This window comes from Quercus robur, chromosome 7, assembly GCF_932294415.1.
Source record: "Quercus robur chromosome 7, dhQueRobu3.1, whole genome shotgun sequence".
NCBI classification, from domain to species: domain Eukaryota; kingdom Viridiplantae; phylum Streptophyta; class Magnoliopsida; order Fagales; family Fagaceae; genus Quercus; species Quercus robur.
Window position 1 is genome coordinate 16000712 of NC_065540.1, and position 14696 is coordinate 16015407.

General features: G+C 36.4%; 3 protein-coding genes across 3 annotated transcripts; 1 reads left to right on the forward strand and 2 right to left on the reverse strand.

The window, feature by feature from the left end:
- Positions 1-592: 592 nt before the first annotated feature.
- Positions 593-2615, reverse strand: LOC126691079 (uncharacterized). The gene is made up of 2 exons (XM_050386160.1): positions 1200-2615; positions 593-988 (listed from the first exon to the last, which is right to left on the reverse strand). Exons 1-2 carry the CDS (start codon positions 2613-2615, stop codon positions 593-595), a joined length of 1812 nt encoding a protein of 603 aa, XP_050242117.1.
- Positions 2616-4399: 1784 nt separating this feature from the next.
- LOC126691080 (uncharacterized) lies at positions 4400-4873 on the reverse strand. Its single transcript, XM_050386161.1, has one exon. The coding sequence runs from the start codon at positions 4871-4873 to the stop codon at positions 4400-4402; it is 474 nt and encodes a 157-aa protein (XP_050242118.1).
- A 4099-nt stretch (positions 4874-8972) lies between these two features.
- LOC126691081 (F-box/kelch-repeat protein At3g06240-like) lies at positions 8973-10203 on the forward strand. The gene has a single exon (XM_050386162.1). It carries the CDS (start codon positions 9064-9066, stop codon positions 10201-10203), a length of 1140 nt encoding a protein of 379 aa, XP_050242119.1. The 5' UTR covers positions 8973-9063.
- Positions 10204-14696: the final 4493 nt, after the last annotated feature.

The window sequence follows — 14696 nt, forward strand, 5'->3', positions numbered from 1 at the left end:
AACCAAAATATGGTAAAGAAAAAAGCTTTCATTAATAATAATACATTCTCAGGTTGCTTACATTCTAGGAGCATTGTACAACGTTTTCCTCTAGATTTTCAAGATAATATGCACATATTCCAGCCACTGAAGTGATGCGATATGGCTCTTCCCAATCAGGCCCTAGCTTTCCCCAGGCTAGGTTCTTGGCAGTACCTAAAACCTTTCTTAATACCAAGTCTCCAGGTGCTAGTGCCTTAGCTTCACGTTGGCATCATACCCTTGCTTGAACTTTTGTTGATAATAGGTCAATTGGACCATGACATTTTCCTTTCGCTCTTCAATTAAGTCTAAGCTCTTCCCTAACAGCCCATCATTCTTGCTCGGAGTAAAGAACTCGTTTTTAGTGTTGAGAATCCAGTCTTCAGAGGAATAACAGCCTCGGTATCGTAAGCCATTGAATAGGGTGTCTCCCCTGTTAACCTACGAGGTGTGGTTCAATATGTCCAAAGGACGTATGACAACTCTTCCACCCATTTTTCCTTTACATCGTCCAATTTCTTCTTGAGTCCATTTACTATGACCTTGTTGACAGTTCAGCCTGTCCATTCCCTTATGGATAAGCTGGGGTGGAATACCTATTCATAATTCCTAGGTCACAACAGTACCTCCTGAAGGCTTTGCTATCAAACTGGAGACCATTGTCCGAGATGAGGGTATTGGGGATCCTGAACCGAGTGACAATGTTTTTCCAAACAAATTTCTTGGCATCCACGTCCCTGATAATTGCCAATGGTTCAGCTTCAATCCACTTGGTGAAGTAATCCGTGCTGACTAGTAAATATCTCTTATTCCCTACTGCCTTAAGGAAATGTCCAACAATATCCAAGCCCCATTGAGCAAAAGGCCAAGGGCTAGATAGAGGATTAAGGACTCTCCCTGGTTGATGAATGTTTGGAGCAAATCTTTGGCACTGGTCACATTTCTTCACATATTCTTGTGCTTCCTTCTGCATGTTTAGCCACTAGTATTCATGAGTAAGGGCTTTGTGAGACTAAGACCTACCTCCCGTGTGGCTTCCATAAATCTCTTCATGTAGCTCTTCAAGGAGTAGCTCTGATGCTTCTAGATGTACGCATAGTAAGTATGGCCCCAAAAAAAAAGCGTTTGTACAATTTTTGGTCCTCGGACAGCCAAAACCGAGGAGCCTTTCTTCGCACCTTGTCGGCCTCTAACTTCTCTTCAAGTAAGATATCCTCTAGGAACAATACTATAGAGCCCATCCAGCTAGGTCCGACCTTAATTTGATGGATATGGACCACCTCATTCTTCATCTCAGTACGCTTACAAAAATTTTCAACAAGGATAACCCGAGGCAGGCTTTGTGCTGAGGAGATTACAAGCATGGCCAGAGAATTGGCATGGGTGTTTCCACTTCTAGGAATGTGCTGTAAATTGAAAGACTCAAACCCTGACTGTAAATGCCTAACCTGACTTAAGTATTCTTTCATTCTCATGTCCCTGGCCTCTAACTCTCCCTGAACTTGGCCCATAACCAGTCTTGAATCTGAGAATATTTCCACTACTTTTCCACCCATTTTCTGAACCATGGTCATTCCTACCAACAGAGCTTCATACTCAACTTCATTGTTTGTGGCCGAGAAGCCTAATCTCAGGGATTTCTTAATTATGATCCTCTCGGGAGATATCAAAACTAGCCTTACTCCAGATCTTCTGTGATTCGCTGCACCATCAACATATACCCTCCAGGATAAAGGTTCTTGTAAGGAGACTAACCCAACCGATTTTCCATCCATGTCCTGCTTTTCCATTTCCTCTTCTAATGGGGATTCAGCAAACTCGGCCATCAAAGCAGCAAGGACCTGACCCTTGACAGAGGTGCGAGACATGTACTTTATATTAAAAGCCCCTAATATTGTACACCACTTGGCAATCCTTTCAGTGTAATCAGCACTCCGAAGAAGTAATTTAAGCGAAAGTTGAGTTAAAACAACAATTGTATGGGATTGGAAATAGTGGGGAAGCTTACGCGTAGCATGCACCACTGCTAAAATGGCCTTCTCTAGTGGTAGGTAACAGACCTCGGCCTCATGTAGTGGCTTACTCACATAATAAACTAGCCTCTGTATACCACCATCAACTCGTACAAGCACCAAGCTCACTACATGGGAAGCCACAGCAATGTAAGCAAATAGCACCTCATCCACCTTTGGCCTTGACATAATGGGTGGCCGAGATAGGTATTCCTTCAACTGTTGAAAGGCCAAGATGCACTCCTTGATCCATTCAAATCCCTTCCACTTGTTCAACAACTGGAAGAAAGGCCTACACCTATCTGCTAACCGAGAAATGAATCGGTTTAGAACAACAGTCATTCCTGTCAACTTCTGGACCTCTTTGGGATTTTGAGGTGGCTGTAAGTTGTTAATTGCTTTAATTTGGTCAGGGTTGACTTCAATTCCGAGATGGGTAACCATGTACCCCAAGAACTTCCCTAATCCGACGCCAAAAGAGCATTTAGAAGTATTAAGTCGCAGTTTGTGTCTCCTCAAGAACCCAAAGATATCCCCGAGATCATTAATATGCTCGGATTCCAGCTTACTCTTAACCACCATGTCATCTATATAAATCTCAATGTTTTTTCCTAGTTGCGGCTTAAACATTCTGGTCATCATCCTCTGATAAGTAGACTTTGCATTTTTTAAACCAAAGGGCATCACCTTGTAGTGGTAATTCCTAGTAGAGGTGACAAAAATTGTCTTCTCCTAATCAAACAGAGTTAGAGGTATCTAATGGTATCCTTGAAAGGCGTCCAAAAAGCTCATCCGAGGATGGCCTACAGTGGCATCTACCAACTGGTCTATTCGAGGCATGGGAAAAGGGTCATTGGGACAAGCTTTGTTCAGATCTTTGAAGTCCACACATACCCACCATTTCCCACTCTTCTTTTTCACTATCACTGTATTGGCCAACCACTAAGGGTAGGAAACTTCCTTAATAGCCCCAGCCTGCTTAAGCTTGTTCACCTCCTCTTTGACAGTGTCAGAATGCTCTTTGGATGAGCACCGAGGTGGTTGCTTCCTAGGGAGGACAGCTGGGTTGACATTCAAATGATGGCAAATAAAGTCTGGATCCACCCCAGGAGCTTATAAGCATTCCACGCAAATACATCAACGTTCTCTCTAAGAAACCCTATTAACTTTTCCTTCTCTCGAGAAGGCAGCTGAGCTCCGATTTGGAAGAATTTTTTCGGATCACCATCTATAACAATTTCTTCCAGCTTCTCACACTTTGCCCCTTCCGATACCGCATCCATAGATAGGATCGGAATCCTTGATTACTATGAGTCCCTCTTAGCAAAGGCCGAAAACTCAGCTTTAGGCTAATGCATAATTGCAGCCACCAGGCAATGTCTAGCCATGGATTGACTCCCAACAAGCTCTTCAATTTGGTCCATAGACGGATATTTTACGTTCAAATGCAGGGTGGAAAAAATAGCCCCTAGGGCATGGAGTTAGGGTCTTGCCATAATGGCCGTGTAGGAAGAATAAGCATCCACCACAATGAAATTCAACTCCACTACCTCTGAACCTACTTGCACAGGTAGTCTAATCTAACCCTTTGGAATGACAACTTTTCCATCAAAGCTTACCAAAGGTGAATTATAGGCTATCAAATCCTCAGGTTTTAGGTTCAGCCCTCTGTATAAGTTAGGGTACATAATCTCTACACTACTACCCTGGTCCACCAACACTTTTTTGACATCATACCCTCCTATCTTGAGTGTTACCACTAAAGCATCATCGTGTGGCTGTATGGTTCCAACCTTATCCTCATCTGAAAAGCTCAACGCTGGTCGGACCTCCACTCTAGCCCTATTTGACTCTGGATTAGAGTCATTGGCAAGTGGCCGAGCTACAGGCATCACCCTAGAGGGCTGTGAGCCAGTTCTCCCAGGAGCAATAAAGATGACATTAATTGTACCTAAAGGGGGCCTTGAAGAAGCATTCCCCTAAACCCTCGACCCTGCTTAGTCTTCGTGCCCATTGGGCTGATACAAAAACTGTTTCAACCTTCCATCTTTGACCAGTTGCTCCAGGTGATTCCACAAAGTTTTATAGTCCTCGGTGGTGTGTCCTCGTTCCTGGTGGTACTAGCAATGAAGACTTTGGTTGCACCTCATAGAGTCTCCTTCTATCTTGTTTGGCCTTTTAAAGTATGACTCATTCTTGATTTTCTCTAAGAATTGATGTACTGGCTCTTGGAACACCATGTTAACCACCTGAGGAGCTGTAGACCCAGATTGCCCAGAAAAATCTCTTCGGGGTCTATTATTGTTGTAGCAGTCTGACCTAAAATTCCTCCTCTCTTGAAGGATAACCTTACCCTTCCTCTTGCCTTATTGTTGGTCATTTTCAACCCTCTTATACTTATTAATCCGGTTCATGAGTTGGCGTACACTAGTAGCAGGCTTTCTAGTAAAAGACCTCCTCAAGCCATGCTCGGCAGGCAAGCCGACCTTGAAAGTTCTGATGACTATATTGTCAAAGTCACCATCTTTCTCATTGAACATCTCCCAATATCTGTCCGAATATGTTTTCAGGGTCTCCCCTTCTCTCATGGACAGGGACAACAAGAAATTTAAGGGCCGAGGAACCCTACTGCACGTAATAAGGCGAGATCCAAACGCCTGAGTGAGTTCCTTAAAGGAATCAATGGAACTTACTCCTAAGCTATCAAACCACCTCATGGCCATGGGCCCTAAACTGAAGGGGAACACCTTACACAACAAGGCCTCATTCTTGGAGTGCACAACCATTCTCTGGTTGAAGTGACTCACATGCTCTATAGGGTTTATTTGACCATTGTACATGGTGAACGTTGGCTGAGTGAACTACCGAGGAAGTCTCTCTTCCTCAATTTTGCGCGTGAAAGGTGACTTGGAAATTTGGTTGAGCGCTCTGCTCATCGCATCATTTCCCAAGCCTTTGAAAGATAAGCTCCCTTTTCTACGTTCATGGTGATAGTCCTTATCATACGAGAAGGACTCACTAGTAGGTATCCTCGACCTAGGTTTATAACTAACATCCTCTTCATCGTCAGAAGAGAAGTCAGAGTTGGAGGAAGTTCGCCTTCGCCATTCGTGGCGCAGCTTTCTTTTCAAATGATTAATCTCTAGTTGCAGGGCTCTGGTATCCTCCTCATGAGAAATGTGGCTCCCATTTCAGGACTGACTCTTGCTAGTATGGGTGGTATGCACACTAACCTCCCGGTCTCTTCTTCACTCAAGGTTGACAAAATGATCTTCATGTTGGGACCCCATAGATTTTGCCTGTAAGTACGCAGTTTGGGTCCTAAACCCAAATGATAAAAGCATTTAGGCCCAAAAAGCCCAGTACAATGAATTTGTAGAGAGTGGGTTGGAAAATTAGATTATAATGAGTTGGGTCACGGTTACAATGGATCCAATAGACAATAAAGCAAAAATAGACTGGATTTATCTAAGGAAAATTGTCATCGGCACAGTTCGAGGAGACCAGTTCTTGTATGTATTACTTGAAGTTGGTTACAAATACAGTTTTGATTGCTACAGTGTTTCTTTCTTAATTCTCCGATCCCCTTTTTCTTAAGATCTCCCTTCTATTTTATACTATATCTCCCTTCTCATCTCTACCTTCCACGTGGACATTAGATTGCTTGTGTTGATTCTTGTCCCATCAGTTCTTTCCTAAAGTCTTTGGGGGTAGCTTTAAGGCTGAAAAGTACTGTTCAGATATCACTTCCTTATTAATGCGGCCAGAGAGTTAGCTACAGAGCATTTAATGCGATGGTAACAGCTTTCCCCTAGATATTTCTCAGCTCCCATTTGTCCTGTACGTTCACAGTGCATATCTTTATCAATAGAACTTCCTGGAACGTCACTCTAGATACTGAACACACCTTTTGACCCCTCCTTTGTTTAGTTGAGGAGATATCCTCCTCGGCCTACCTTTCCCAACCTTTCTAGTCATAACTAGATTGTAAAGTTCAAAATCCCACGTCTTCCTTACTGTTGACCTATCCTCGGACGACTGAGCCTCCTTGGACAAGGCCAAGGCCCAACATATACTTTTAGGCCCATTGTCCCTATATATATATATATATATATATATCATAAATCTATATGCCTCCTTTCTTCTGGGACTTTTTATTTTTATTTTTATTAAAAAAATCATATGCCATTTTTGTAACAATGATTTGTTGATTTTGTGATTCTAACTTTTTATTTTGGTAGAAGATTTTATGATTTTATCTCTTTCTATGAAATGAGGTGTTCTGACCAATGCCATCTTCTAGACAAACGACACTACGATTGACTTCAAATATACTTGTTAGCCAACTAAACGACGTGCCGTAAAAAAAAAAGAGCATTCTGTCCTCGCTTTTGGGCTGGCATATATTAAAATCCAAGTTCTACTGAACAAATAAATTTAAAACTTAGCCCATGCAATGTTAGACCCAATATACCTATGACTAGTGGTGGCAAAATTGGACACGACTCATGAATCCGACATGACATGACACGAAATTAATAGGTTCTAAGTTGAGGCCTAATGGGTTTGTATCATATTCGAGTTGACACAACTGACCCATTTAATAAATGGGTTGTGTTAGCGTCTATTACATGGAACTCGTTTGACCTGTCTGATCTGTTTAATTAAATGACATTTTACTAATATAACCTTCAAACCCTAGGCATATAAACTTATTAGTTGTTGTGGTTTATTGTCTTTGATATATTATGATTAGTTATTTGTGATATTGAAATATGCTTTAATTTTGAATGATTATTTGTGATGCAGTTACTCGTTAGTTCTAAATTTTATATTAAAAATATTTATTTGTTTCGTTTTTCATAATTCATATCAATTTGGTTAATACTAAAATTAGTTTTTTTTTTTTTTTTGATAAAATCTAATAAATAGGTTGATACGACTGACTTATTTAATTAATGGGTCGTGTTAGAGTTGAGGAATCCTGACTTGTTTAATAAACATGTTGGGTTAGGGTTGATCCATATAGTCGAATACTCATAAGTTGACACGACATAAACCCAACATACAAATACAAATTGCCACACCTATGACTATGAGTTTTGGAACAAAAGGAGAGAAGAGAAGATAAGTGATATTTTCCTTTAATTGTTTGGTTAGAAGGAAGAGTAGTTCTAGGACTACAAAATACAAATTATTTCATGATTTTTTTTGTCACAATTTTGATGCGACAGACTATGAGTGGTTAACCATCAATTACACATAAATCTACAATTTTTCTTCACTAATCACACTCAACCACCTCAAAGTTGTGATAAGAAATTGTGAAAAATTTTGTAGTCCTAAACTTTTCCTAGAAGGAAAGAAGGGAGAGAAAAGAAATGCAGAAAGAAAATTTATTTCTTTAGGATCCACCAATTTTTTTATCTTTTAAATTTCCCTCCTAAATAATTCATAAAATTACTCTTATACCCGTGGAAAGTTTTGAATTTTTTGTCAAATTACTTTTATATCTTCATAATTAGTTGTTAATTTATAATTGACATTTGTCAATGATAAAGTAGTAAAATAATCTTTTATTACTATTATTTTTATTCATGATCTCTCCTTTACTTTCTCTTCCCTATTATATCCAAATACACACAAAAATATATATTTTTTCTTTTCTCTTTCTTTTTCCTTTCTCTCCTTTATTCTTTTCTCTTCTCTTCCTTCCCTTTATTCCAACCAAACAAAGCTAGACTAGAGGTTTTAATGCTAAATATTAAGTTAGGTTTTTCTTTTTTTGAGAAAAAGTTTTATCATCAGACTGAGATATCAATCAGTATTTGGTATAAGTGAGAATTAAACTTCCAGATCTCTTATTTAACTATGAAAGACTTTACCAGTTGAATTAACTGAAATCCACAATATTAAGTTAGTTGAATAATAGATATTAGTAAAATTGGCTTGGTGACTGCAATATATAATTTAGATTTTGATGTTACATGTGATAGATCTCTTTTTAAGTGTTTTTTTTTTTTTTTTTTGAGGGAGGTCTTTTTAAGTTAGTTGAATGATGTCCTTTTAACTTTTAATTTAGACTTTGACGTTCTTCTCCAAAAAAAAAAAAAAAAAAAAAAAAAAAAAAAAAAAAAAAAAAAGAAAGATTTTAACGTTATCTTATCTTTACATATTTTTGGTCGTTATATTATACGGTTTTTTTTTTTTTTTTTTTCTTGGGCGATTTAATAGATGGACTTATATATTTTTATTATATTTATTTATAAGCCACTGCACTAGTTAGAGGAGAGGATGAGACAAATAGAATCCTAGAAACCTTCAAATCCCTTTATTCTGATCAAAGTCGGCAGGCACTGCGTTCTACTTAAATCAGACTGAGGTATTATCAAAAACCCTAACCCTACTCGCTCTAATTTTTTTTTTTTGTTTTTCTTCGCTCACATGCTTATGTTATGTGATTCTTCTTGGTTACCATAAGCACTCAATAATTTTGGCAGTGAGTGCTTTCACATTTTTTTTTTTTTGATTTGAAGCCAGTGCTTTCAAAAGTATTAATTAATTTTTCTTGTTTGTTTTTAGTTTCAATCAAAAAACAAATTAATAGTAGAAAAATATTCGATGAATTTGATACAGATTCTTTTGTAAAGAATTTTGCATGGATTATATTATTTATGGAAGTTTTTATAATGCCTTCAGTTTATTGTTTGACTTTTTGAAAATTAAACTTTGATTTGCCGCAAGTGCTTTTTGTAGGCTAACTAGAACTGTGTAGTGTGCATAGCTCGTATGTTAATGATTATTATTTTTTTTTTTGGATAAGATTTATTTCTTTATTATGAAAATACTCATCCTTTGTTGATAAATAATCTAAAAATAAAAAATTTAATTTGATCAATAAATTACTTTTGTTAAACTTAGTAGAAGGATCGCACAACACACTGTACAACTTTTGTGGCTTGGACACCAAGTAAACAGGGGTTGAATAAGAAGAGTGCCTCTCCTACAATTCAAGTTTAACAAGAAGATCATGGCGGAGCTCCCTCGTGAAATTATGGACAACATCTTTTCAAGATTGCCTGTAAAGTTACTTTTGCGATTTAGGTGTGTCTCTAAGCTTTGGTGCAATATCATTGACGACCCATGTCTTGCAAACATGCATAGAACACAAGCTGGTGATGAAGAACCACTAGTCCTACTTCTATTAGGATTTCATGACAGAATTGAAATGTCGAGTTTGTATGAATTGGAAGATAATCGTGGGGTTTTGAGGCCCATCACAAGCAACAAGCAGCCATTGCTGAATTTAGAGTCCAAGGAAACCGAAAATGGAATAGAACAATACTATCTACAGAGTTTTTGTAAGGGCTTGCTCTGCATTTCAAGCCTTTCTAAAGTGATTCTCTCTAATCCCCTAAGAAAAGAAAGTCTTATTCTGCCACCAGTGACATTGGAATATAAGTCTATGCCGAATTTTGAAAGCTATGGATTGGGTTTTGATACTTCAACTAATATGTACAAGGCTGTTCATGTGTTCTACAAAGAAATAGATTTCGACACCATGAGGTACAAATTAGGAACTCGAGTATACAGTTTGGGTTCAACATCATGGAGAGAGATTTCTAGCATTCCTTCTTATCCTATATGGAAACCTATTTATGTTAATGAAGCCATACATTGGATTACTGACACTAGATTTGAAATTGACAATTTGAAGGGCAAGATAGTTTCTTTTGACATTGGCAAGGAAGAGTTTCAATTGACTCCTCATCCAGCTGACATTCATATTGACTCTTTTCATCCATGCTACTTAATTAATCTTAGAGGAGATTTGGCAATTGTTGAATCTCAGTCATGTTCAGCCAGTGTTGTGATATGGGTATTGAAGAATTGGAACACCAAACAATGGGTGAAAGAATTTTCACTATATATTGCAGCCCCCTCTATGTACCTCGGTAATAGCTACATATCTTCTGTATGTCCCTCCGAAAGTGGTCTAATTTTTAAGGATGGAGGTACTAGTACTGTTGCCCATTATAATTTGGGGAGTGATGAGGTGGAGTGGTATAAAATTTGTAAACTTACAGGCTCTAAACGAATGGATCTTCTACAAGTCTTTAGCTTCAAGGGAAGCTTGATTTCACTCAAGAGTTATGGCAAATTGATGTGAAAGATGTTGGTCTTCGGCATTAGTTTTATTTGAACATAGCTAGCCTAGTTTTGTTATTTATCATCTTTCAGGATATATTAACAATTTTGCTTCATAACTCATAGATTATTAGAAATTTAGGGAAATTGATTTGTTTGTAGTTCTAGTGATGAACTTCTTCTATTCTGTTCTTCTTCAGAGTTTGCTATAAATGTCTTTAGTAATTCATATATGTTGGCAGTAAGGATCTTGAATTCTAGAACAACTTGTCATTAATTATATATATATATATATATTCAATTGAATTCTTTTTATATAGATTATTAAAAATATATACTATAATTTAATACTAAGTCCGTAGCTCGAACTTCCTTACGATATATTTCAATTAAAAATCTTAGTACTTTTTTTTTTTGAGCAAATAAAAATCTTAGTACTTTGGTGCTGTATTTAAGATGTTAATCTTAAATGATTTCTTATCCACCGCACTTCTTAGAAGAGTTGGAACTTCCTTAAACACAAATTGTTTGGTGACCTTGGGGCAAGGATTATGGGTACGTAAATGGTAATATGGGAAAATTATTGTGTACTTCTAGAATATCATAAGTGCATATTTTTTCTTTTCACATAAATGATGGGTCCTACTAATTAAATTTATGATGGATCCACCATTCATATGAGATGAAGGAATACACATTCATGGTACTCAAAGAATACCTAATAATTTTCCGATAATATATTTAACCCTTATTAAAGAAATTAATGCTAATGTCATATTTTGATGCACATTTTTCTATTATTGTCCTATACCTTTATGTCCAATGTAATAAAATGTGATAGATTATGATTAATTTTCTGTCGTTATCACATAAATTTACAATATTTTTTTATCAATTACAATTATGATAAAATGTGTAGTTTTAATATTATTGAAAAAATAATAATTTCTTATCATTTTCGCTTGTAGTGAATGACTTCTTATCCGTTCATAAAAAAAAAAAGACTTCTTATCCGATCCAACTGTGCACTAACCCTATCGTGTCAGAACAAATTATGATGACAGGATCTCACGAACTTGGGGTTGCTTGATGCTTAGTAAGTAGACACTGGTGGCCTGTCAATCTGCCATCACTTGCTCTCTAAAGCCTGCAAAAGAGTACCATAGAGGTGATCTTAGAGTTGCCTCGACATAGGAAAAGTTTGGGGATATAAATTTTTTTACAACTTTTTGGAATAATTGTGACGTAAAAGAGTAAAATTGATGAAAAAAATGGCGTGACGATAATTTGTCCTATCTAAATTATGAAAAAAAAAGAAAGAAAGTGAATTAATTTGTGTTATTAAAACAGCTCCCTCGATTCAAGTCCCCCTTCTTAAACAGATTTGATGTGTCCATTAGACCTCCCACGTGTCAACAATCAGCATACATGTCACCTTTGCCTCACCCATCTTTTCCTTTCACTTAATTTATAGTTTTTAGACCTCCCAGACCTTCAAGTTTCAACCTCATAGAATATTTTGTGTCTTTGTGAACATGGATAACAAAGCAAACCCAGTTGAAGCCCTGGAAAATAATCAAATTATGGGCTCAGAAAAGAGAAATTCACTAAAAAAGCCCATGAGAAGAAGGTCATCACGTACAAGAAGAGCATCATCATCACAAGATTGTGCCATCAACATGGCTAAAGCTAGAAGAGAGATTGCACATGCCTTGCATATCAACAGATCCTCATCAACCTCATCATCATCATCGTGTGTTACAAATGCACAGCCTATATTATTAGGTAACACTAACAATAACTATGATTTTGTAAGGCCTAGTTTTGGTGTTTCACAATATTGTTATTCATTGGAGTCTATGACCATGACCATGCCTATTCCTGAACCCATTTGGTCCACAACTGCACCATCAATATTGGCTGCACCACCACAACCAGGCATGGAAGCTGTAGAGTTTGAATGGGGAGAGAACAACCAGGCTTCTCATACTTGGTGGCTGGGGTTTTTGAAGACATTAGATAGCAAATATAATGAGGAAACAAAGTACCCTTTGGGGGCATTGTTTAGCCAGTGTCAGCAGGAAGGTCCAAAACTTGGGGAGCCACCTTTTATTGATGCAAGTGATCAAAGTACTTCTCCAGATGAATGGTTGATATTTCCAGCAACAGAAGATCAGGGCGAGATTGTAAATCCCCCCAAAAAATGATGGGTTTATTGCTGTAATTGGACTTTTGTAGCACTCTGTTTTAGTTCCTATATTATATGTAATGCTTAAATATATTCTAGGCTTTCAACTTTTTTTTCCCAACCCCAAATATCTGCTCTTTATCTGCTCTTTTATATGCTGGTTCTTTATCAACTTAAGTGCATCTCCAACCGTCTTTAAATAGCTATTTTTGAGCACCAAAGGCTACTATTCATGCTCCAGCCGATTCTTTAAACATCCAAATTCTCCAAATTTATTTTTGAAGTTTCTACAGGGATTCTCTTAATTTAGAGAACACTGTAGCAACTCCAAATAATTTTTCTGCTTAAAAATTTATCCTAGCTACTATTATATCAATTCTTTCTCTCTCCTTTTTTTTTTTTTTTTTTTAATCTCATTCTCTCTGTTTCTCACATAATCCAAATACAAAACACAAAACAAAATCTAATTCTTAAAATAAAGTTGAATCAGAACAAGCATATATGAAAAAAAAAAAAAAAAAAAAAAGAACAAGTCGATCTGACCCCATTTCTCACATAATCCAAACACAAAATACAAAATAAAATCCAATTCTTAAAATAAAGATGAATTAGAACAAGCAAATATGAAAAAAATAAAAAAAAAAAAAGAAAAAAAAAAGAACAAGCCGATCTGACCCAAGCCGATCGGTGGAGAGGACGATGAGCGGCGGTGGAGATGCTGGAACGGAGGTGGAGATGCATGCGGTGGAGGCCCAAGCCAATCTCTCTCTCTCTCTCTCTCTCTCTCTCTCTCTCTCTCTCTCTCTCTCTCTCTCTCTCTCTCTCTCTCTCTCTCTCTCTCTCTCTCTCTCTCTCTCTCTGTGATGTGAAGCTCTGGAATGTTCTTGAGGTGGAAAAGAAAATAAAAAGAAGGGGGCTGTGTGTCTTGTGTGGAGGAGAAAAACAAGAAAAAGAAACAAAGAAACAAAGAAATGAAACATGGATGAAAATGAAATGAAAGGAAGAAAAATAATATAAAAATAAAAAATCCTAATTGAAAAATACTACCACAATATTTTTATAATATTTTCACAATAAATTTTAAGTAATAGATTGTTATTAGTTAATATTGGCGAGTAAAAAAATAATTTAAGTGGTGGGTTCAAATTAGAACTAATAACAACTTTTCACATAAATTTTGTTGTAAAAGTATTGCGTAAAATGTTGTGAACATAACACTTCTCATTGAAAAATATAGTTGTTAAAAAAAGAATAAACAATGAATGAAAAAATAATATTTAAATGAGATAGAGAATGAGATAGAGATTCTGTTGGAAGTGTATTTGAAAAAGTGAGTAGGTAAAAGCTAAATATCACTGTTTATTCTTCAAACAGTACAAAAATTTGGAAAAGCTACTGGAGATGCTTTAAGGATGATATATATGTCTATGTACTTGAAAATAGGTTGGTTAGAGCCAAGAATGGTACTATGGTAGAGAATGGTTGTAGTAAAGAATGTGGAGTAGTCTTCTGTTGCTAATAAGTGTGTTTAATAAAAGTTAAAAATAAAAAATCCTAATTGAAAAATGCTACCACAATATTTTTATAATATTTTCACAATAAATTTTAAGTAATAAATTGTTATTAGTTAATATTGGCGAGTAAAAAAATAATTTCATTGGTGGGTTAAAATTAGAACTAATAACAACTTTCCACATAAATTTTGTTGTAAAAGTATTGCGTAAAATGTTGTGAACATAACACTTCTCATTGAAAAATATAGTTGTTAAAAAAAGAATAAATGATGAGTAAAAAAAGAATAAACAATGAATGAAGAAATAATATTTAAATGAGATAGAGAATGGGATAGAGAATCTGTTGAAAGTGTATTTGAAAAAGTGAGTAGGTAAAAGTTAAATGTCACTGTTCATTCTCCAAACCGTACAAAAATTTGGAGAAACTGTTGGAGATGCTCTAAGGATGATATATATGTCTATGGACTTGAAAATAGGCTGGTTAGAGCCTAGAATGGTACTATGGTAGAGAATGGTTGTAGTAAAGAATGTGGAGTAGTCTTCTGTTGCTAACAAGTGTGTTTAATAAAAGTTACCGTTGGGTGGTCTAGGACATGTTTGGTTGTGTCTATTAAACAATAGTTTTTATTGTTTAAACAACATAACACGTATTTTCATAATATTTTTTTACTTACACATATTTTCACAACATTTAAACAACGTTACTAGAATAACATTACCAAATAGGCTTCTAGTGTTCATGGGCTCACTCCTAAGGATTTGGGAGGCGAAGGTCCTAGGTTTGAATCCCGCAATGAGAAGCTCTTGGAAAAT